At 49.8% G+C, this 24,578-nt stretch overlaps 1 protein-coding gene across 3 annotated transcripts in view; it reads left to right on the plus strand.

Moving 5' to 3' along the window:
- The first annotated feature begins 6,151 nt into the window (after positions 1–6,151).
- ABCG1 (ATP binding cassette subfamily G member 1) overlaps positions 6,152–24,578 on the plus strand; it is a 63,463-nt gene continuing 45,036 nt past the window's right edge. For 2 of the 3 annotated variants that reach the window (XM_006071535.4, XM_006071536.4), the window contains exons 1-2: positions 6,152–6,315; positions 12,974–13,214. In XM_006071535.4, the coding sequence (XP_006071597.1) occupies positions 6,274–6,315; positions 12,974–13,214 (283 nt within the window). In that variant the 5' untranslated portion in view covers positions 6,152–6,273. Of the gene's footprint in view, positions 6,316–12,973; positions 13,215–13,617; positions 22,706–24,578 lie in introns of those variants that run through there. The other variant, XM_044947370.2, reaches the window with a different exon arrangement.

Here is a 24,578-nt window from a genome sequence, read left to right on the forward strand (position 1 = left end):
AGACTCTTCGAGATCCCATGGACTGCAGCACACCAGGCTTCCCTGTCCTTCCTATCTCCTGGAGTTTGCTCAAATTCATGTCCATTGAGTCAGTGATGCTATCTAACCATCTCATCCTCTGCCATCCCCTTCTCCTCTTGCCTTCAATATTTCCCAGCATTGGGGACTTTTCCAATGAGTCCACTCTTTGTATCAAATGCTTAGCAGCTGTAAAAAAGTGGAAAAGGTGCTCATCAGGAGTTAGGAGAGCTGGGTTCTTGACTCGGCATCTTGGTCTCAGGCAGGTTTCAAACCTCGTGCAGTCTCCATCCCCTTATTTTCTGCAGCAGCAAATTATTTGCTGAGATAATCTCTGACTCTAATTTCCCTGCTGGAGCTTTCCCCCCTTCCTTTCCCTTAAAAAGTAGCCAAGATTTTTTTTTAAAAAATTAGATTGATTCTCTCTTGCCTTGGGGACTTTTGAGTTGCAAGGCTCTGCCCTGAAAGTTTCCAAGTGTACAGAAGATAATCTCCCTAACCAGACTTCTGCTTTCAAAAGCCAGGGTTCAGCAAAGTGACAGTCAGGTCTTCCCGGAGGGGAAGGGATAGAGCTGAGTCTCCAGAGGGGAGAGGCAGGAGGTGGAGGAAACATTTCCCAGGCCTGGGGAGAGGAAAAGTGGTGGGCAGATCCCAGGAGAGTTCAGGTGTCTCCAGGAGGCATGAGGACTTCTGCTGGGTGGCCTGGGTGCTGAGCACATTGGACTGGAGCTGTGGTCTTCGGAGCCATGGAAAGTTACTATGTGTTCCAGCAGGCCTGACTTGTCCTGCTCCTGGGGCTTCGGAATCAAATGCACACATGTTCCTGTGATGGCACCTGTGCTCTGACCCTGCAGGGCTGTTCCGAGCATCTCAGAGGGTAACGCACATTACTGTACTTTTCAAACCATTAGATGGAATGATCTGATGGCTCCGGGTGGAGGTTGTCTTGGATTGAGTACGTGGAGTTGGGGAGAGCAGTTTTCCAGAAGACAAGTGGGTGCCCCGTGGCCTGGGGGGTTCCATCTACTCCCCGGCTGGCATCTTTTATGGGGGGACATGCTTCTATATCTGTGGAGGAAGGAGGCCTCCAGTAGTTTTCTGATGTCTGCCTCTGAGACTTCTCTCCTAATTTTCAGCTTTGAAGGTCATCTCATTGCCAGATGCTATTTCCTCTTTCTTCATTTGTAGAAATAGCTGGTCTCCTGTATCTTTCCCACCACTCTGTGTTCCATGTTAATGAGAGAAAACAAATAATCTGCTTGCAATGGTTAACTTGCCTCTTGCTAACTTAGCTTATAAAATACTTACCTGCCTTGTTCCTTCTCTCATTCACTCACCTCCACCTTCCCTCTTACCATCTGGGCTCTTCTTCCCTCCACCTCCACCACACTCTCAGTGGTGACCCCGCCCCTGCTATCACCTCTGGCAGGCTGGGGATGGCAGGGCCCCTCTCTGGAGCTGGGCTGATGCTCACATGTGATGGGGGGGCATCTGGATTGAGACAGATGCTGGGGAAGTTAGACTGTTGCTGTTTAGTCATGTCCAACTCTTTGTGACCCCATGAACTGTAGCCTACAAGGCTCCTCTGTCCATGGGATTCTCCAGGCAAGAATATTGGAGTGGGTTGCCATTTCTTTCTCCAGGGGATCTTCCTGGCCCAGAGATGGAACCCATATCTCCTGCGCTGGCAGGTGGATTCTTTACCACTGAGCCACTGGGAACCCTGGGGGAGTCAAGACAGCTAGTAAAATAGGAATCAAACAAACCATAGACAGGAAAACAATGTTTCTTAAAAGTACACCAATTACAGAGTTCCCATTTGGTGTGTGGCTTAGCCTGTCATCCTCCCAGGCAGCCTCTATCTGTGCGTCTGTCTGCTCATCTGCTCCCCTGTCCACCCTTTCCATCAAAGGCTAAGACTCCTATTCTTTCCATTCAAGGCTCTTTCTCTCTCTCCCCCTTTCCACTTCCTTCTTTCTTGTCTTCCTTCTTCCCTCTCACCTCTTCTCGCTGTCTCTTTCTCTCTTTCTCCTCCTTTTTAAAAGTGGAAGCAATGGAGGTGGTGTGAACAGAAGTAGAAGGGGTCCGATGACTGCCAACATGAGTGGAAGGACCACAGAGGCCAAGAGGTCAGGGGCCATGACCTGAAAGCAGGTCTCCAGCCCAGCCAAGGGCAAGTCTCCCCTCGGGACTCCTCAGGTGACCAATACCTGCTATATTGTGGGCCTGGGGGTAATACAGGGCAGGGTTCCCCAGACCATCCCTGCCTCCCAAAGGCCCCACTATGTCTCCCATCCCTGCCAGTCTGGGGAAGGGGCAAGCCCCACCCTTTCTAGTGGTTGTTGAGGCACCAGATTCTGCTTTTATTTGTCTGATAACTTTACCTTCAGAGTCAGAGCTTGGGTTGTAAAGAGTAAGCAAGCAAACAAACACTTTCCTACACCACACCTCCAAAGTCAAGCTCGGTTGAGGCTTTGGGGAAAGAAATCCCATAAGCTTTCACATTGCTGCAAAGCAGGTGTCAACATGACGAGAGGAACTAAGGAGGTGGGGGGTCAGCCTTCTGTCATAGGTTTTTTTGTTTGTTTTACTCCAGTCAATAGTGGTGGTGGTGGTGCTTTAGTTGCTTAGTCATGCTCAACCTTGCAACCCCATGGACTGTAGCCCTCCAGGTTCCACTGTCCATGGGATTTCCCAGGCAAGAATACTGGAGTGGGGTGTCATTTCCTTCTCCAGTAGATCTTCCTGACCCAGGGATCAAACCCACATCTCCTGCATTGCAGGCAGATTCATTACCACTGAGCCACCAGGAAAGCCCATCTGGGCAATGGTGGGCACCAAATGGGGGAGAAGCCCCCCTGGTGGAACACTGACAGGCATGCACATTTCCACTCTGGGCACTTCATGCACACTGGGAACAACCAGCGTGGAGGATCCAGAGGGACGGGGGGTGGGAGGTATTGACTGAATAGCTCATGAGCTTGGACACTGCTCCTGGGGCTGATGATCCATAAGTGGGTGGATATTCCTGCCCACATGGGGCTTACATTCTTGAGCAGTGTGGCAGACAGGAAACACAATCAATAGTGAATTAATTAGGTGATACACGGATTATAAGAGGGCATAGCATCAGGGATGAGATGGTTTGGAAGGGGGTGCAACTGCAGATATATACATAGTCTCCAGGGTGGGACATCTGCAGGACTGACTCCAAAAGGGCAGGGCCAGGAGAAAGACCTGAGGCCTGAGTGGCACCAGTGTGCTTCTGGCAGGGTGTCCCTTAAAACTACACAATAAGAGTTCCTTTATCTTAGGCAAAGAATTATTAATTAATATTTACAAAATATGTTAATCTCACAGAGCAAGTATAAAACATACCAAATTTAGATCTCTGGGTTGGGAAGATCCCCTGGAGGAGGGCATGGAGACCCACTCCATTATGAGGAGGGCATGGCAACCCACTCCAGTATTCCTGCCTGGAAAATCACATGGACAGAGGGCTACAGTCCATGGGTTTGCAAAGACTGAGTGACTAAGCACAGCACATAGATTCATCATTAATATATGTACCCAGGTTGCTTCTCCAGGGCAAGATATTCTCAGGTCCACGCCCTGAACCATGGACCACCAGAGACCTCCTGTCTCCTGATACCATGACTCAGAGCTGTCACAGATGATAATTAACCCAAGCTTCTTTGTTCATTCCCTTTAAAAAATCCCAAAATCAAAGAGCCGGTCGAAGTGGATCTGAGGCTTGTCTCCCCATTCCTGGCTTGGTGCCCTGCATTTAAGGCTACACTTTCCTGCCTCACATTCCAGTGTCAGCAGCTTGGCTTTGCTTAATGATGGAAGAGTGGACCTGATTTGGTTTTGGTCACAGTGATGGGATGCAGGCTTGTTACTGGGAGGGCAATGTGGTGACAGCCTCCCATAGTGGAAAGCCAGCAGGCAGAAAGCAAAGCCATGGACAGAGCTTGGGATCAAGGGCTGAATCCTGAAACCAGTGCACCCTGAGTCTTCCTGTTACCTAAGACAGTGAAATACCCTGAGCCAGTTGGAGAGGGCATTCTGTCACTTATAGCCAAAGAAGTCCCAATAGCCACGTCACAGATCTGACCGACTTTATTCACCATTTGCTTATTCCCAAATTTGGCACAAGAAGGATAACATTAGTAAGGATTAGAATCGCTGGCTATGTGTCCATGAGCAGTGGCGCACACATTATTTCCCACGTGGCTGAGATGATTGTTATCCCCATGTACAGATGTGTAAGTGGAGCTCTCCATGGTCTGTAACGGAAAAGCCAGCAAGGACCCACTTTACCACTGTCTTCCCTCTCTGGCTTCATCCTCAGGCTCCACATGTCCCCCTGGCCATTCCCAGGAGCTCGGCAAGCAGAGCCTTACACTTCCAGTACATGACCAATCACTGGCCGAATCAGCCGGTGTAGAGCTGGGGGCAGGGGCAGTTCCAGAAGGATGTTCTGAGCACATACCCAGCCGTGAGGAGAGTGGGTCTCAGGCAGAGAATACACACCAGGGCAGCAGGACCACACTGTCACTTGTCCTGGCTGCACAGCACGGTCCAGTGGATTCTCATGGAGAGATCCTCCATGGTCACGTTCTGCTGTGTCTTTTGCCCCTGTTTTGTGTTCCATTTGGCCCTGGGGCAAGTGGTGGGCTTCAGGGATGCCCACAAATCCCAGGTCTCAGAGATGGGGCACCTCCATCCCTACCTTTGGGTCTCAGTTCTCATAGACAGGCTTGTGAATCTGAAACCTCTTTCCAGAACATTGGGAGTTCATTGGCCTCCTTGCTCAGCATGTTCAAGGCACCACACAGCCTGGTGGGCCCAGCACGTAGAGAACGAGTGGCACCTAGAGATACAACACTCAGATTTCTTAACAACACAATAAAGGTGATGCGTGAACCATTCAAGCGAATGATGCAGACAAAAGCAGGGCCCTCTCGCCCTTGAACTCATGCATTACACTGCCTTTCCCTCCATCCTTTGATTCGAGGGGCGATTTTGCCTATGGTCATGAGACCTCAGGTGTGAAGCCCCCCCTGCCTGGCGTGAAAAGCCATGCTCCCTCTCCCCGTGAGAAAAGCAGGGGCTTCACCAACCCGAGGAAAAGTGGGGAGGGGTGACCCAGGTGTGCTGGAGGTGAGAAGGGATGCATTCCTACCTGTGGTCCCGACATGCAAACCACTGAATAAAAGTATTAGCCTCTGAGATTGGGAGTAAGAAACGTCTTATCACCATGGTTACCAGGAAATGGTTCCACTTACATATAATAAGGGTCTTAGCAGAAGCCAGGCTATCTGATACTCCCATCTGGGGCCACATGAGAGGGTGTCTGATGTGTCTCTCCTTATGCAGTTACATGAACACAGCTGTGGGCCAGGTAATGGGAACACTACATCTAAAATTAAAAAAAAAAAGTTTTTGGTTTTTTGTTAAGGTGGTAGTTGGGGAGCTGGGGAAGGACAGAGGCCTGGGCATCTTCACCTAGCACCCTTTTGTTACCCAGGCCTTAACTCTGCATCTGGCACCCAGAAATGTTGGGTGAATGAGTGAATGTGCTGCCTCAGTATGCAGGGGCGGGTGCCCCAGATACAGAGCTGTAATGAGGGTCGGGTACTGGAGCGGCCATCTCCTCTTCTTTAGTTCTCACGCTCCTACCTGGCAGAGAGGTGCCCAACAACGGGGAAAAGAGAGAGAGAAGTTCCTTTACCCTTCCACTCTCCCTCCCAAGACGAACTCCGCCCCCCTCCCTCCTCCCCGCACAGCACTACAGTCTGTGAGGTGGCAGTCCTGACGAGGACCCCCCGCTGACAGTCGGGGGCCCAGGGTCTCTGGCCAGGCCCCCGCGAGTTTTGGAACTCGAAGACTCGGGGTCCGGGGAGGATCCTCGGCACCTGCCGGGCCAGCCGCTCGGGCAGCCAGCGGAGCCGGGACGCGAAAAACTGGGCCACCCGCCCCCCGCAGAAGCAAAACAAGAGCACGCGCACCTGTCGGCTCCGCCCCGCCCCCGCGCGCCGGCCAATCGCTGGTAGAGGGCGGGGCCGGAGTGGGCGAGTCGTGGGCGGAGCCGGGGCCCCAGAGCTGTAGAGCTGGAGCCCGAGCCCGCGCGGCGCGTAGCAGCCGAGCCGGTGCGAGCGCAGCCTCGTGTCCGCCGCCCGTCCCCGCCGCCCGCAGCCTTGTCCCCGCCGCCGCCGCCGCCGCCGCCGCCGCCGCCGCCGCCCCCGGGGCATGGCCTGTCTGATGGCCACTTTCTCGGTCGGCACCGCCATGGTGAGTGAGCGCATCCTTTGCCCCCGGGGCTGGGTTCTGTTCTCCGGGAGAATAAGAAACGCACAAAGACCCGCACCCTGACACCTGCCCGTGAGCCCCGGGGAAGGCGCCCGACTCACCCCCCCCTTCCGCCCTGGCCACCTGACGCCTCAGGATGCTGCTTGCAGCCGAGGACGGCCAGGGGATGGAGGAAGGGAAAGAGGAGGTCCCATAACTGGACAGATGGCCTTGACCTCGTCCGCCTCAGGGTGTCCGGCCTGGGGACCCATAGCATACTGGGGCGGGGCGGCAGCCTGGGCCAGAGGGAAAGGGGGTCCCATCCCTCTGCCCGCGCGCGTGGCGGGAGCCTGAGGATCCGGCGCTTCTTGCGCTGCTCTCCAGAGCGCCGGCACTGTCTAGGGGAACAAAAGAGAGAGATGGTCGAGAGCCTGGGCTGCCCCTTCGGCCCCGGGGACAGCCTCTCCCGGACCTGCTCCGGAGGGGGCGGCGGGCGGAGTTAGGGGGAGGCAGGTGAGGGGCTACCCTGGGTCACATTTCTCTACCCTGGGGAGAGACTGGGGTGGGGACAAAGGTGCTCATCTCACTCTTCCCAAGGGTGCCAGCTCCGTGGGGGGACCACCGAGTGCAGGCGAATTCTTTGCTAGACACTTACAGTAAATGCTGTTTCTATAGGTAGTCAGGAGTCTCCTCTTACCCCTTTAAAACATAAACTCACAGTAGAAAAAAGAAAAACAAACTAACTGTTGTCTCACCCATACCAGGGCCTTTCATTTCTATGCCCAGCACACCGGCAGTGCAGTGAGGTACTTCTGGACTGATTTCAGGTCATCTAAAGTACAGATAGAATAAAGTATTCCGTATTCCAAGCCATCTCCCCCTCCCCCTACCAATCCCCCCATGCATCCCTCTTCGGTCCTTTGTGTGTTTACTATCCTGCTAGTCACTTCCCATGAGCTGTAACCCCACCGTGCACAGCACGCACGGGTTTCTTCCCCACCCTTTGCCTTTATTTCATTTTTAGCATCCTGTATTTGAAGTCAGCAGGGCTCCGCAGGATTTGACCGACAGTTACCTCTAGCGTTGAGCGAAAGAAAAAAAAAACGTAGCCGGGTTTCTGCGCATGCTCTGCTCTGACAACTGCATCCTATGATTCCAAACAGGTTACTGTAGAACATACCCACCCTCGCCAGCTCATTATATAATGATTTTGTGTAAACCGAGAGAATGGGGCCGCAGACACATTGAGGAGGTTGGCAGAGCAGGAAAGAGCCAGGGGCAGGGGGATCCACAAGCCGGGTCCCATCTCTGGAAGGTCTCCGCCTTTATAACCTAGCTTCTTATATATGAGAGGGATACCCAAATGAAAAAGGCACCCCCCTCATGACGTTTGCTTTTATCTGGTTGCATGTTTGGGTAACACTTGACTATTTTTCATTTTGCACTTGTTCATTTCTTTGGGATTCCAGAATGATGGTGGGAATGGAAAATGAAGGAGATTATTGTTAGTTGTGGGTAAAGAAAGTTTCAGGTCTTGGAGGTGCCTGGTAATTAACTCTTGAAGCCCTTTCAAAGCTGCAAAAGTGGCTTATACATGTAGGACAATAGTGAATTAGAATGTTTTAAGGTACAGGTGTTTTTGTCAAGATTTCCTGAGTGTTACCTTACGGTTTGATGCAGCACCAGAACTTAGGTGTTTCTTTCACATGAGACTGAGCTCACTTTTTTCAGAGAATGTTGTTTTGTGTGAAAATCATTCTCCCTGAAAACCTTGTCCTTTTTTAAATTTAAAATTTCGACCCAAGTCATAAACAGAACCCTAGAGACATTCCCAGGGCCCTAAACTTTCCTCTAGGGTCCAGCCCAGGGCTGACTGCCAGGTGTGAGTCTAGAGAAGGTGTCTTGGAGGATGGGAAAATCACCCACCTGTGTTCGCGAGTCCCTGAGCTGGGCTGGGTGGGGTGGGCAGGGCTCCCAATGGGATTGGCATTTGCAGCCGTTGGAAGCCAGGTTTTGGAGACGATGACGTTGGCACTCCGAGTGACCGTATCAGTGACACCTAGCCTTTGCTTAATTAAGGGCTTGACACTTGGGTTCTTTTCCCTTAGGCAGTGCTCTTGAGGGTGCTGGACCTAGTTTTCCTTTTCTGTGTGTGCTCAAGGTTCCAGTGTGTGTGTGTGGGAGGGGGGTCTGCCCTCCAAATGCAGGGTCCACTCATCTAGGTGGACACTGTAGCTGGCAGCAGGGAAAGAAGTGGAGAGAGTGCATGCCAGTACCTGGAGCCTGTGAGTTCTTCTTTCCTTTCCTTCCCACGATGCTGTGAAACGATGCTGAAAAGTTTCCATCTCCAACTGGACTTCCCTGAGTAAAGGGAGTGAACCAGCGTCACTATGGTCGGGGGTGGGGGCGGGGGTTGCTGGCTGTTAGAGACCTTCCCCAGCTAAATAGGTATCTCGATGTGCAAGGAAATCAGTGGCCAAGAAAAAATTCTTACCAATAGCAAGCAGAAACAGTCCAAATGGGTCTCCTTGGCACTCAACATCTGTGAATGTACTCGCTATTATTTACCGTTTATTATGCAGCACAAATTGTGTGGAGGGAGAGGGCAAAGAGAATGCTTTGGTAAGATAGGGAAGCATACAATGAAAGGGAACGAATAGGGAGGGAAGATATATTTGTTTCATTTTTAATGAGCTCCGGAGGCTAAGGACAAGCTAGCTGTAACCTACATCCTCCGAGGATGTGTTTGAAGAGAGCTGGTCTATTTTGGAGTGACAGCCACTACCTCCCATCAGACAGGACTGCAGGATTTTATTAATTGGACACCCGTTGGAAAGACGACGGGTGATGGTATGCATTGCTTTGGTTGCTTTGGAAGGTGGGCTTGTACAGTTTCCCCAGTCTCTTGTGGCTTTGCCTGTGATGGACAGGGGCTAGGATGGCCTAGGGACTACTGCAATTTGCCTATAGAAAGCCAAGCAATATTCCCGCATGGTTAGGGATGCTGCTTGTGGGAGCACCTTGCAGGAGCTGGCCCCCAGCTCAGCCTCTCCTTAGCCGTGGGGCCTCAGGCTCTGTGAAGTGGAGTGGAAAAGGGTATACCCCCTGTAGAGCTGTGGAGACAGAAGGGGACTAATCTGTGCAGCGTGGAGTGTAATTGGGCACATTGTCGTGCATTACTGAATGAATAGTCGCTATTGTTCATAATCGTTTACCTACCACGCAGGAGGCATAATAATTCATAACTTTATTTAGAAAGTACGGGCCTCTGGCTTCTCTCTTTCAGTTCCAAATCAGTTTACTCACCCAGCTTTGTCCCACCGGCCCGTCCATCTGTCTCCCTCCCCACTATCCCCAGCTAGTGGAGGTCACTCACTCCCACCACCTAGCTGCCGCCAGGGCTCCGGCACCCTGCTGAGCTACTCGGCTGCTGGCTACTTCCTCCTAGACATCCCTCTGCAGCCCCGCAGAGACTTCCAGATAGAGTGCAAATCCCTTAACAAGCTTGGCAAGCCCTCCACTGTGTGGACCCGGTGAGCCTCTCCAGTCCCATCTTGTTCGAGAAGCGCTTTCCCTCACCCCACATCAGCGCTCTAGCCCCTGAATTTCCGGTCTCCAGATGCTCCGCCCTCTCCTGCTGCCCAGCCTTCGCACCTGCTGTTCCCTCGCAGGGCCCGTCAAGAAGCAGCACCTCTCCTCCACCTCCTCTTGCTAAGCCCAGCTCACAATTTCCTCAGAAGCACCGTGTGTCCCACACCCCCAGGCCCGCCCTGCACTGGGTGACCCCTGCGGGTCCCAGTAGCGTCTTCCTTCTAGTCATGGCCCCTTCGTATTGAAATTCTTTGGGGCCCAGTCTTGGCCCTGAGCGTGTCTGGCTGGCTGGCTGCTGATCCCCAGGGCTTTATCGGGGCTAAGAGTGAGGAGGGAGGGAGTAGATAAGTGTAGAGGGGGAAGTCAGACCCTCCTCATACTCCAGGTTGGCATCTGCTCCAGTTAGGAGGAGGGTGGAGTAATGGCTGCTCATCCCCGTGTCGTGTGGGCTTCATCAGCACTGCGAGACCCGACGTGTCCCTGAGCTTCCTCAGGATGGTCCACCTTGGCAGGAAGGGGAAGGAGGCCACGCTCTGGGGAGGGGCTGCTGGAAACTCCCCGTCCCTAACTGAACACAAAACGATTGGCCACCCAGACTTTAGAGCCTCAGGACGCAACGCAGACATCTCACCTTTCAAGGTGGGGGGTGAGGATAGACTTTGGGGACCAGACCTGGAGCTAACTGCCCTGTCTGTTGGTCTCTCCACTACCCCATGCATGTGTGCGTGCTTAGTCGCGTGGGACCTTTTGCGACAATGACTGTAGCCCGCTAGGCTCCTCTGTGCATGGGATTCTCCAGGCAAGAATACTGGAGTGGGTTGCCAAGCCCTCCTCCAGGGGATCTGCCTGACTCAGCGATAGAACCCCTTTTCCTTCCTCTCCTGCACTGCAGGAGGATTCTTTACCACTGAGCCCCCCCGCCCCCCCCCCCAGGCCAAGCCCTTCCACTACTCCACCCCGCCACATCCGCCCCGAAGGGGTTGCCATTTCCTTCTCCTCCACTACCCCCACCCCGGGCCAAAGCCAGGACTGGTGCTTCCAGGACTCCTGTGGAGTCAAACTGGATTATAACCTGGGGAAAGAAGCTCCTGTTCCCGGAAGGGCAAGACAGGTGGCACAGGGATGGCATTTGGGGCTGCTCTGTGTGCTGGAGTTGAAGGTAAGCGTCGCACTGGTGGGTCAAAGCCAAGCTCGTGCAGAACTGGGGCAGGGTCTCTGTTGTTCCTTCAAGGGGGCGCATCACTGAAGGCGCTGGGCCAGCGCGGATGCAGAAGCCCTGCAGCGCCCTCCTGGGCGCAGGAGGGGCTCCTCCACAGCCCACGCTCTGAGCAGGCCCGTTGTCAGGCTGACACAAACCCGATTGTGTGGGGGATGCACGAACCCACTCATGTTTGCGTTTGAAGCACTTCACGTGCTCGGTGCCAGCAGCAAAGCAAGATTAATTTTGTCAAGAGTTTTACTCTGCAGTTTAATTTTTATCCACAGAACGTTACAGTCAATGAACTAAGTTCTGATGCAGTTAAGCTTTCCAGAGGTGGGAGATGCCTGGGAGGGGTGTGTGTGTGTGTTTGTGTGTCTTTTTCTTAAACTGCAAAACAACATTTTCAAGCATTGTAAGAACCAGTAACCCCTGTGGTCACATCTCCCCATCCCCTTACCCCTGCTTTAAAGATTTGAAACCTCCACATCCTCTGATATTGTGGGGGCCCCTAAATCCCATGATGGAAATAATGTCAGCTCATTAAGGATGCAGTCACTGTACACACAAGAGGTCATTCTAATGGGGAGAGGGCTTGTTTTGGTCACTAGAGTTGCTGGGGTTTGTAAGAATGTTTATTGATGGTCCACCCTCTGGTTTTGTTTTAGATTTTTTATTAGAAACAATAACGATCAAAAAGCCATCAACTTTAAAGAAATACCCCCACAAACCTATGGAAAAATAACAGTGTGATATTATTCCTATTTAGAACAAATAGCAGTATGTCAGGGGCTACCCAGGCTTACAGCCATCAGAAGGGCCTGAATTATCAAAGATGGTCATCCAGATCAGACTAGATCGGGCGGACTGCCTTCAACAGTATGGAGGTGTGTCACTGGAGGCCCACGCTTTTGGCACAGGGGAATGTTCTCTCTTGATTCAAGAGACAGCTAGAAAAAGCACAGCACATTATTTGTCCACCCCAGGGTTCTTCTGTGTTTTGGAGGTGCCTGAAGCATATTGATTTGTTCAGCATTGCCAAGCCATTAGAAAGGATATTCCTTTCTCTGCATAAATACTTTTGGTTCTTGGGTCATCTGTTCAGTGGACTCACCGTGGAAGCCTGAAAGGCCAATGGAGCTACATATTAGGTATCCTGGTGATGCAGTGGAAGAGGCACCTGTTTTTATGGATGACTTATATTCTGGGATCCCTTCTGCCCCTCACTTGATCGTAGAGTTCCTTAAAATAGTCTGTGCTTCAGTTTCCTTGTCTGTATCACAGAGAAAAAAATCAAGCTTTCTAACACTTCAGAGCTATTATGAAGATACAGTGAGAGAGGAGAGTTGTAGGGTGGTTGGAAAATTTATAAGGAAAACACAAAGACCAACTCCCAGGGGTCCAAGTGATACCATTGCTCTTGAAAAAATGTGTATGAGGTTACACCAGGGAGGTACTGAAGGAGATCATCATAAAGCGTTTTCATCTGTGCATTTCTTAGCAGTCTCATGCATTTTTGTTGGGTTTTTTAACAAGTGGACTGTAAGTAGATAATTTTTTAGGGTGGCTGATGTTTCATTCTTTGAGGCAAGTGGTATATTTATTTTGGTTTTGTGATTAGATGTTATGATTCCTGAATAAGACGGTAGATCAGTTTCATAGTTTATCTTTAGCATATTTATAGTGGTAGAAGAAGTGAAGGCTGGAGAGAGGGAATTCCTCTAGAGCAGCACCCGTCCTGTGCTGCTGAAGGCGCGGTGGAGGGTGAGGAGTGTTGATAGATGACTCTGACTGATGGACGGTTCTGTCCTTGTGGTCCTTGCCGTGATGTAGCTTACACTCGGTCTCGACGCTTCTTTCCTGTCTCTTTAGAACGGCTCTTCAGGGATGACAGAGCCCAAGTCAGTGTGCGTCTCGGTGGACGAGGTAGTCTTCAGCAACAGGGACAGGGACACCGTGGAGAAGGAGCTGCTGAACGGACATCTGAAGAAGGAGGACAACAATCTCACAGAAGCCCAGCGCCTCTCCTCCTTGCCTCGGAGAGCGGCAGTGAACATTGAGTTCAAGGACCTCTCCTACTCTGTCCCAGAAGGCCCCTGGTGGAGGAAGAAAGGTAGGGAGCGGAGCCGCTGGGACCCGTCGGCGGTGGGAGGAGCCTTCGGCGGTGGGCGGAGCCTTGAAGGAATCATCAGGTGGTTTGGGAAAATCTGGGTCTGGAAGGTGGGGGACTGTCTCTTTCCACTCCGGCTCTGCTGTGGCCAATCTGTCTGATTGCTTTATGCCTGATTTTTTTTCTTATCTATGATATGAACAGATTAGATTAGATGACTCAAGAGACATCTTGAGTGATTTTATTTTTGTCTTTTTAATTGAAGTGTAGTTGATTTACAATGTGCTGGTTTCAGGTGTAAAGAAAAGTGATTCAGTTTTATATATATATGCATATTTTTATAGCTTCTTTTCCATTAAAGGTTATTGTAAGATATTGAATAGCATTCTCTGTGCTATACAATAGGTCCTTGTTGTTTATCCATTTCATACATCGTGGTGTCTATCTGTTAACCCCAAACTCCTAATTTATCCCTCCCCTTCTCCCTCTGGTAACCACAAGATTGCTTTCTGTGTCTGTGAATCACACAGTAGTTCTTAATCTCTGATATGATCACAAAGTTTGACCAACGTTCCTGTGTGCTGGCTTCCAGTCTGAACACGGAGGGTTCTCTTTATTGGATGTTGTTAACGTTAGTCTTTCTAGATGGGACTTTTTTACTTTTTTAGTTTCAGAGAAAAATGGAAACCAGGTGTTTCCTCCCATGCTTGAAGTGTTGAAAAGTAACCACTGACCTAGGGTAACCTCTCTGGAAACCAGTTGTATATGTTTATAGATCTTGAAAGGACTGACTCAGGGGGGTGTTGGTGGGCTAGCCATAAACACAGAAGAGCTGATGGAGCAGGTGAGACTTCAGAGATCTTGGGAGACGCGCACACACAGGAGTTTGCCGCTGCCTTTTTGCTTGTTGTTGGGAATCGACAACTGATGGTATTTTGAGTTTTCTTCACAATGGAGATACTCCTTTGCTAGCTCTGGATTTTCAGAGTGTAGAGTTGATGCCTCCCTGGGTTGGTATTTCTTTTTCAAACCTGACTCACTTCTTCCCATGGAATTCACTCCTCATTCACCCCAGCTCTGTGTACCCACCCTGCGTCCATCTTTGGAGGCAGGGGAGGGAGGTGACTTGGAGAGGACATGTTAGATGTCACCCAGAAACGATGGTCTTTAGTTTCTAATGAACCATTTAAAACAACTGGAAAATCGTGAGGAATTTGGAACAAGGTGATTCAGGTACCTTCTAAATGTTTATATTGTTTAAACCTTTTAACTTAATCTAGGCTCTATCCTTCTTCCTTTAAGAAGAAGACCCACCAAGACTCACTTTTTTTTTTTTTAACTTTTCATCTTTCTGCCCTCTCTTGCCTTCGTTTTGTTTCCTACCACTTTGACACGAATCTGTTGAGACAGTTGGTGTGGCACCCCAGAATTCCTTGGAACCATGGTTTTAGAGCCTTGATTGACAGATCCCTGGGACTTTGGAGCCAAGTTGACTGTGGGATGACTGTGTGTCTGCTACCACAACCAGGAACAGATCCCAAACAGATACTATCAACAGCTGATAGTATCTGAGTGATCTGAGACTTACATTTTCAGGGTGTGCCAGCCTGTTTCATTAACAAAGAAATTCTGTGAGAGGCTCAGGAGCCTATTTGTTTGAGCCTCTTGAAATTTCAACATAAATTTCCAGCTTTTTCCTTCTTCACTTGAACAAAGATTTTTATTGAAAAAATGCACTGAGTGACTAGGAGGACATTGTGAGGTTTTGACCTGATGTGTCTCTATAGATAAATGGTGGCAAACCTGTGGGATACACGAACAGGTTTCTGTCCACGTGTTATGTGTGGCCTTAGAAATGTGATCATGATGTTAGAAGTGCTTAGATGGGTATTTTTCAAATTTCAAATGGAGACAACTTGCAATGAAGAAATGCCAACATTTGAAAACGGAGGCAGAATGTTGGTTTGAAATCCAACCTGGCAGGTGTTCACTTGGGGCTCTGGCAGGTGAAGAATATCACTTCCTGGCCAGATGTGTGGCTTGCCCACACTATAGTCTCTACGTGTTAGAAATGGTCATGCTGATTGTCAATGGAAATGGCCTCTTAATTAGCAAGGGAGAGGCCACCAAGGTCCATGGCCAGTGGCCTACTAGGAAGCCTTGTCCAGGTGGCTTCCGGGTAGACACTTGCCCTGAAGTAACCTCTGTGTAGGCTCGGGATGGGGGCCTGGGTGGAGGAGTAGGGTGTGGGCCCCAGGGACCTGCCTGTGAGTCAGAGATGGTTAGAGCCAGAGTGGAAGACGGGTTGATGTGTCCGGGTTGCTGGTTTCTCAAGCAGCAAGGCCTGACTTCTCCATCTGGCTTCCTCCTTGGCCTCTGCAGCACCTGTGTTCACTTCCCCCGGCCCTTCCCTCCTTCCCTGCACTACATCATTTCCTTTGTTCTTGTTGCCCTGGTGGTTTATCACTCGCGCACGCCCAGAGGCTGGGGGCTACTTGTCCACCTTCTCACCAAATACAGAGGAAGCAGCATGTGCAGGACTTGCCCCAAGCCTCAGCTTCAGGGATGGCCGGAGGCTAGACAGTGGTTTCAGACTCGGTGGCCCAGCTTGGTGCCCAGGCCACACCTGGTGCAGGGCCTCGGAGTGCCAGGGTCCCTGTGGCCACAGGGCAGCGGTGCTCTTCTCCAGGCTCAGTGCCCATGAGGCCCGCTCTGCTGCTGCTCATCCAGCTGGCCAGTGTCTCCCTTTTCTCTTGATGGCAGCTTTATATTTGGCGTCACCTCTGTGTGATGTGTGATGCCAGGCGTCATGCCAAGTGCAATTGACTGTTGGGGCAGGAGCTTTTGTGCTTTCTTCTCTTACCATGTTCTGTTTTTCTGTCTGTATTGTTTGTTTTTTAAAATTCAACGTTATGTGCCAAGCTCACTATAAGGATCACAGCGGGGCTGAACGCAGTGCACCGAGGAGGGGAGAGGCGTTTCTGAAAGGAAAATGAGAGTTGTGGGTTGAGAGGGTGACATGTTTCAGGACTGCCCGGTTGTATAGTGAGTGATGGACACAGGAGCCTGAAGGCGGGGGTGACCGCTCAAAGTCAGAGCCAGCACCTCGACTTGGCCTTGGATTCCTATCCATGCTTCTTCCCCTCACACAGACACTAGTCCACTCAAGTAAACTCCAGGAAAGCCTCCCCCGACCCCCATCCCAGAGCATGGTGCTATACACTAACTCGACACAGAATGCTGTAGCAAAGTCGGTCACTGGCGTTAGAATAATATCACAAGCTCCTACATAATTATTTTAAAAAAGATGGGAAAAGGAAGCTTCATAACCCTTAGTGGAAAGGATGTGAGTGACGCCATGTTTAAGAAGGCGATGTCAGCACTGGTTCTTTACAATTCTTGAGCTTGATGGTTGCCCCGCATTGACTGTGGCCTTTAAGAAAACATCTTGTATTTTCAATTGTCATTACACTTGCACTATATGATTAATGATGTCTTTAGAGGAAAATGTGGATCGTGTAATAGATTCCTAGTAGAGAGCATAATTGTGAAAGGAGCCATTCCCAGGAGAAAAGAGTGCCCCCCGGGGAGGATCTCACTGACTTCTGATACGGTAATGACTTTACCTCAAGGAATTCACTCATGGAGCCGGAGTTGATGGGACAGATGACTTGGAACAATTTGGACTTTGGTATCATAACGTTAACTAGTCACGTGAACTATTGTGTTGAGGGAAGTAAGGGAACATCTAGTTTAATTGTCCTCACTCACCCCAGTGTGACTTAAATTTGAAAGTAGCTTTTGCTTTGTGGAAGCTAGGCACTGCATTGTTGTTGGTAACATTTAGGACTCCATATATATATATATTTTTTTTTTTTAATTGGAGTATAATTGCTTTACAATGTTGTGTTACTTTCTGCAGTACCAGGAAGTGAATCAGCTATATGTATACATATAATCCCCTCCCTCTTGAACCTCCCCCCCACCCCCACTCATCCCAGCCCTCCAGGTTGTCCCAGAGCACTGAGCTGAGCTCCCTGTGCTAGACAGCAGCTCAGCAGCCCTGTTAGGAAGAGAATCCACATCATGAAAGGCTGAGGTGGAGCAGAGGCAATTCTACACACAGACAGCACTCTCTGGCTTTCAGAGCTTGTCCATGATGTGGAGTAGTGGGTACTCTTGAGTTGTCTGCCTTCCAGAGAGAAGGAAGCCATTTCCATTTATAAAATTCAAGCAGCACTTTGGTTCAGGTGACTCAGAAGCCAATTCTGTCCTTTTAATACACTGAGTATAGGAGATTCGGAGACATATCCCAGGTCACAGGAGCAGGGGAGGTGGGACACAAAAGCACGGGAGCTTTGAGACTAGGACCCGACGAGACACCCAGTAAGCCCCTGGCCCCAACATGGGCAACTGACAACAGGACCACCATGGCATGAGTGTACTTCACCCTTTTTACAAAACCACTAAGGGTTGCCTTGACTGTTACTTCTGATTTATTTTCCCTTTAATAGTCCTGCCTGGATGTCAGTCACCTCTGCCTTTCACAGGGACCCATAAAGAGGTTTTTTAATCTCTTGGAGAGGCTTGGCTGTCCTGTCCTCTCCTGAGGGAGGTGAGGCTGGTGTGCCTGACATGCTTTGCACAAACAGGTGACTTGATTCTTAGAAATGAAATACACCTCCCCAGATTACCTGTGGGTTGAGAACAAAAGTAATCCTAGCTGGGGCTTTAGAGAGTCTTCTTTCCTCTTCCTCAGCCTGGTTGGGGTCTCAACATGCTAACACTCCGATGGAATGGGACAGCACCTCCTACTCTGAAATAGACCCTCTAGCCTCATCCTTGCCAAATGTCAGGATAGAGTTAAACATTCTGGGCAGCCCCACATCAGATTATCTGTATTGGTTTGCTTCTCAGCCATAAAAATGCATTTGAATGCCCTTCTCAAATTCAAGTTTGCTTTCTCTTAATTTCCACGGCTATTTCACAAGGCCTGCAATGACAGGCTGGCTAAAATGAGTAGAAGATGCCATTAAAATCCCTTTCAGCAATTCCATTAAGGTGGAGACTGGATTCCATCCCAGCACTGGGTGACTTGATCCAACTGGCGGGGATATGGATGGGGAGGAAGGCCAGTGAAAGGAGGACTGTAGAAATCCCAGAGCAGCGAGGGGGGCTCTAGGGGGTGGGCTCCTCAGGTGTGAAGGCAAGTTTATGCTCCTCTAGCATGAATGAATTACTTTTTTTAAATTAATTTTTATTGGAATATAGTTGCTTTACTATGCTGTATTAGTTTCTACTGTATAGAAGAATGAATTGGCCATACATAAATTACTTTCATCTTCTATGGAACTGTCATGCAAAGGCAAGCTTTCTTTGGGGAGCAAAGAAAAGGCTTCTGATACTCTGCCTTTATTTTTGAGGCTGTGGCTGGTCTTATGGTACAGTTTAGCAAACCTAGACCTTGCTTACGAGGGCTCCCTGCTTGATGCTGGGGTGTTGACATAGGGAACCCAATGACCCCAGGTCACCTTGGTGAATGGAGACAGCTGGAGCACTCCTCTGCCCCCTCCAGGGCCAGTTTCCAGGTTCTCTGTGGCTCCCTGGGTCAGGCCACTGGCTCAGGCCCTTTTGATGATGAGGTCTTCTGGAATAGTTCTGAATCTCTGCCTTATAGGCTCCGAAAGAGGCTTTGAAAAACTATAGAGGATGGGCCAACTCTCCTGACAGATGGATGTAGTGTGACCATGTAAGAGTTTGCTAGCTTATAGGCAGAACTTGAACATCCAAAGGGTCTAGGCAGCCTTTCTGTAGCTCTCTTGGGGCATGCTGCATGGAGGTCAAACCATCACTAACAGGGACCTGGAATCAGGGGTGCATGATTCCTGTGTAGTCTGATCGGGCTCAACAGCCCCCACAGACATAGCACAGGTGACCCTGCTGACACTGGCTTTGAGGTCTTCTCTTCTCCTTCATGCCCATGTCAGGCCACCCCAGTCACCTTCCAGTTGGCAGGACCCACTAACACGCTGCCATTTTTCTAAAGAGTGTGCCTGGTCTGGAGCCATCTGGTCTCTTCAGTGTGACCTTGCAGGACTGTGCTCTGCTCAGTGGGGGCTTGGTGTCACTGTGTCACTTTTCGAGTACATTCTTGTGACGCTCATCTTCACCTGCTGGGCAGGTACCCTCCTGCCTTCCTTTAACACCCCCAAGTATGCGCATTAAAACTTCACATGCTGGAACTAACATCTCGTATAAACCAGAACTGAATCCATCAAGGCCAAGATATAACCGAAGGTGACATTCTGCTGAACATGAAACCATTTCTTTTATGTATAAACTGGTAGAAGAAAATGTTTAGTAACCACACACCTGCTTGTTTTGAGTTCAGTTCTAGAACGAACAGATTTGCTTATTTAAGGAACAAAGGCAACCACGTGGGTCAGATGAAAAACATTTGGAAAGACAGACCTGAACAAAACGAGGCGCTTTTAGGATGGAAGTACATCCTCTATAAAACCTTCGCTGATGGAGTTCCAAAACCTCTATAGAAAACTTACCTTTGAATAAAGTATCTCTAATACTGGGTGGTTTTGCCCATAATTTGCAAAAAGGCATCAGGAGGAGTTTTCAGAGTCTAGGATGGAGGTGGGTGTGCCTGCCGGGACTTGACCTGACCCACAGCCCTTAGTTTTACTTTTCGTCAGCTGTGTCTGTTGTTAGTCTTCTTTGTGCTTGACTTCAAGACTGCAATTATGTCCAAAGGAGTCCTATATTTAGAGCCTGAATCTTGGAGCCCAAAGGAGCCTGGGAGCTCCCTCCTCTGACCTCTCACCCATGGAGCAATCTTTCTTGCTTCATCCTGACAGCAACTAAGGCCTGGCACTTCCCAGCTTGACCAGGTCCATGTTTGCACAACTCTTATTCTTAGAATTCTGTCTGTGGAGCTGAAATCTCAACTCGAGTAATGTTCATTTGTTGATCCAAGTTCTGCTTTTCGAAACTCTGAAAAAAATGTGCATTATCTTGGTCTTGAAATGAGCTCACAAACTGGGAGGAAAAAAGCCTATGTACAAACCAGGTGCCTTAAGCTCCAGGGCTATCTGGAAAGGAGGGAATGAAAAGCATGTGGCTGGTAGAGGAAATGAATGAAGCTGGAGCCCTGCTCTGGGAGAAGGTAGCACAGTGGCACTCCTGGGGGCAGGGCAGTGAGAAGGAGCCCCTGCCCGAATGCTGTCGGTGGTGAACTGATAAGGGTGGCGATAAACTGAAAAACAGAACCTGAGTCATTCTGTTTCTTTTACTGTCATCAGACAAGCTGATGTGCTCAGACAAAAAGTCCCTCGCCTTGATATCTCCTCTGCCTATCCTGAAAGTGAACCTTTTAGCAGGAGTTTAATGGGATTTCTCAGTTGTTGTTTCTTCCCTCCCACTTTTGGAGGAGAAGTGTTTATTTTTTTAAAAAAATGCTTTTCTAAACAAATGCTGTTTGCTTTAGCATATTGTCTATGTTAAGTGCTCATGGGGAAGCCACAGGGCATCATTGTCAGTGTGGACCTAACGGGAGGAGGAAAGGAGGCTTAGAAGGAGGCAGATGTCAGATTCAGGCCTAGACCTCGAATCTTACTAACCACCAGCCTCTCCACCAGCTCCGAGCTCCACTGAGAACCCTCCTCCCTCTGTCATTTCGCAGGTCCACAAAGATGAGCTGTTTTTCTCACCTTTCTTTGCCCATGACAAACACAACCCCAGACCCGGTGGCAGCAAAGGTGCCACAGAAAGCGTCCCCACCTCCTGGGGAAGAGACCCCCAGAGTTCCTTCATGGGCTGGGCCAGGGGCGGCTGTGTTCACCACCCTGACTAAGGACTCCGTGGATCCTGTGCCCTCCAGGATGGGGTTCTTGGGCCACCTGTCCTTCACCTTGACCTTCCTTCCAAGGGCGACCAGGCTGGCTTGTCTCCAAGGAGCGAATTCATTGGGGCCAATCCCAACCCCCACAACCCCTTCTCCCTATTCCACACTTCTACCCCGGGCCCCCGTCCAGGGCGGCTCTGGGGAAAGCGAGGCCCTGGCCGGCCCGCCAACAGGGCTCTTGCCCGGCTTTTAAAATGGAGTAAAAAACCCTTGTCTTTTCCACCGGGGCGGATGCTGACTCTGCAGGCCTGGGGCCCTGGGTGACGTTTGCACTGTCCCTGCCAAGTGGCGGGGACACACCTGCTTTCAGTTGTAGATATGGTTGAGGGTCCGGCGGAGGCTGCCTGGTGGTTTTCGTGCACGTCGGGAACCCTACATTCTGAATGGTTGGAAGAGAAGAGCACTGGCCGGCCTCTCAAGCGCGCGCTCGCGTAGGTGCGGGCTGGGCAGGGGCGCTCCGCTGCGCATGCGCAAAGGCCACCTGCTGCCGCCGCCGCCCGCGCCGAGGTTACTACCGGTCAACGCTCGCGGGTAACCTCGGCGGCCGCGCCGTGCTTGGCTGCCCGCCGGGCGCTGTAGCTAAGCGGTAGCTGTTGCTAAGCGCGAACAGAGGATGCCAAGCTGCTAGGTCCGGATGCTGCGGCCTCTCTGAGCGGACCGGGCCGCCCTCCCCAGACCCTGCCCTGTGCACATCGGATGCCGAGCCTGAGTGCCACACGGCTCCAGACCAAATCCGACAAACACCTGGGCCTAGAAAATCAGAGAACCTTTCCATAGCCTAATTTTACCCTGGAGACGTCACTAACATGCATCCGATGAATGGGATTCCTTTTTACCCATGATTATTATTTTGATGTCTATTTAAGCATAATTGGGAGACTTCACTGGGATAGAAATAGCACATAGATATTTAGAAAGACCATCTTGAGGGAAACTGGCTGGCTTCCTTGTGTAGTGTCTTCCTCCTCGAGGCTTTCCTCAGAATGGGGAAGCTTCATGAGTTTTCCGGACTTCTGTTGAAAGTGGAAGGTAGGGCCATGAGGCCAGGTGCGTGAGTTTCCTGTGAGACACCCACATCCGAATCCTTGTGAATCATTCTTGTTTTGCTTTGTTTTAGATTCACCCTGTAGGTGAGACAGTGAGAAGCAGGGCCTCCTGCTTTGGGCCGGGCAGACTGAGCAGTCAGCGTTTTAAAATGAGCAGGGTGGTTCTTGGAATCCTGAGGTTCTGCTTAGGAATCCAAGGGGCAGATTGAGTAAGGGGGCTGGAATCCAGAGTGTCAGCTCCCAGGCTGCTGCTCCCCACTCCCTGGTGACTCACTTCCACCCTGGGTGGGTTTGTGAGGAGAAACAGCAGCTGAACTTTATGTGTGCTTCCTGGAGCATACACGTGTACATTGTGTGTGAATCCATTCATGTGATCATAAATATAAACATGATCTACAAGTTGGGCTCCATTCCAGAGCCTTGAAGGCCAGAGATGCCTTGGTAGAAGCAGAGGTGCCATGCTTTGCCCCTCCCTGAGGACCAGGGCCTTCCCTGGACACCTGGCCAGTTTGGTTCCTCTGTGCTGAATTTAGGTGAGTTATGAAACATTCAGGGCTTCCTGGGTGGTGATAGTGGTAAAGAATCCCGTTTCAAATGCAGGAGACTAAAGAGATGTGGGTTTGATTCCTAGGTTGGGAAGATCTCCTAGAGAAGGGCTTGGCAACTTGCTCCAGTGTTCTTGGCTGGAAAATTCCATGGACAGAGGAGCCTGGCAGGCTGTAGTCCATGGGTCTGCAAAGACTGGGCACACACACACACACACGAAACATTCAGCACCATCATTTATATGGTTCTTGACCAAACACAAGGAAATGGAGAGTTAATAGCTGTTCTCATAGCCTTGGGTTTTACTTGGTTGGTTGTTTGATTTTGTGACTGTAGAGTTGACGTTTTTGTAAACCTACCTAGAGAGTGTAGTCCTCAAGCACCAGGACTTGCTGACCTGAAGGTGGGATACAGGAATCAGAAATGGTGGTGGGTAGTTGTTATGCAATAAATTCTCTCTTATGGTTTCCTGAGTGCTGCTGGTGAGGTGTGTGGAAAACCTTTGGAAAAAGAAGGAAGTGCACATTTATGATAGCTGAATTATTCCCTCATTATAAACAATAATAGGGCTTATTGCCAACACAAGAACAGATTATGTCCAGAAGCTGGTTGAAAAGTGGAAAGCCCTTATATTTAGTTTCACATTTCACAGGAGTCCCCATTAAGACCTGCAATGAAGCTTGTGGGTTTCCTATTTCTAAAGACCTACATATTGGCCTGTCCAGAAAATGGTTCTGTCCTAAATGGTATGAGAGGGCAGGCTGTCTAGTCATGGGCTTCTGCTCTGACTGGCAGCCACAGGGGCATTGGTGGTGAGCCCAGTCTCTGTGTGGCCATGCATGACCAGCGCATAAATGCTGTTCTTGGGTTTGCAGATATTTAACATGAAATCCCATTGGCTGTAGTTTTGTGGAAAAGGCATTTTCCTTCCTTTAGAGTAATTTTGAGTTAATGTGTAATAAGGAAGTTAAGGTGAACTGAATTATTATTTATTACATAGGGCTTTAGTTCGGTTCAGTTGTTCAGTCATGTCTGACTCTTTGCAACCCCATGGACTGAAACACGCCAGGCTATCACCAACTCCTGGAGCTTGCTCAAACTCATGTCCATCAAGTTAGTGATGCATTCCAACCATCTCATCTTCTGTCATCCCCTTCTCCTCCTGTCTTCAGTCTTTCCCAGCATCAGGATCTTTTCCAATGAGTCAGTTCTTTGAGTCAAGTGGCCAATGTATTGGAGCTTCAACTTCAGCATCAGTCCTTCCAATGAATATTCAGGACTGATTTCCTTTAGGATTGATTGGTCTGATCTTGTAGTCCAAGGGACTCCCAAGAGTCTTCTCCAACATCACAGTTCAAAAGCATCAATTCTTTGGTGCTCAGCTTTCTTTATGGTCCAGTTCTCACATTCATACATGACTACTGAAAAAACCATAGCTTTGACAATATGGACCTTTGTTGGCAAAGTAATGTCTCTGCTTTTTAATATGCTCTCTAGGTTGGTCATAGCTTTTCTTCCAAGGAACAAGTGTCTTTTAATTTCATGGCTGCAGTCAACATCTGCAGTGATTTTGGAGCCCAAGAAAATAAAGTCTGTCACTATTTCCATTGTTTCCCCATCTATTTGCCATGAAGTGATGGGACTAGATGCCGTGATTTTAGTTTTTTGAATGTTGAATTTTAAGCCGTTGTTTTTACTCTTTCACTTTCATCAGGAGGCTGTTTAGTTCCTCTTCGCTTTCTGCCATAAGAGTGTTGTCATCTGCATACCGAGCTTATTGATGTTTCTCCTGGCAGTGTTGATTCCAGCTTGTGCTTAATCCAGCCTGGCATTTCGCTTGATATTCTCTGCATACGAGTT

The sequence above is a fragment of the Bubalus bubalis genome, chromosome 1 (assembly GCF_019923935.1).
Source record: "Bubalus bubalis isolate 160015118507 breed Murrah chromosome 1, NDDB_SH_1, whole genome shotgun sequence".
In the NCBI taxonomy this organism is placed as follows: Eukaryota; Metazoa; Chordata; class Mammalia; order Artiodactyla; family Bovidae; genus Bubalus; species Bubalus bubalis.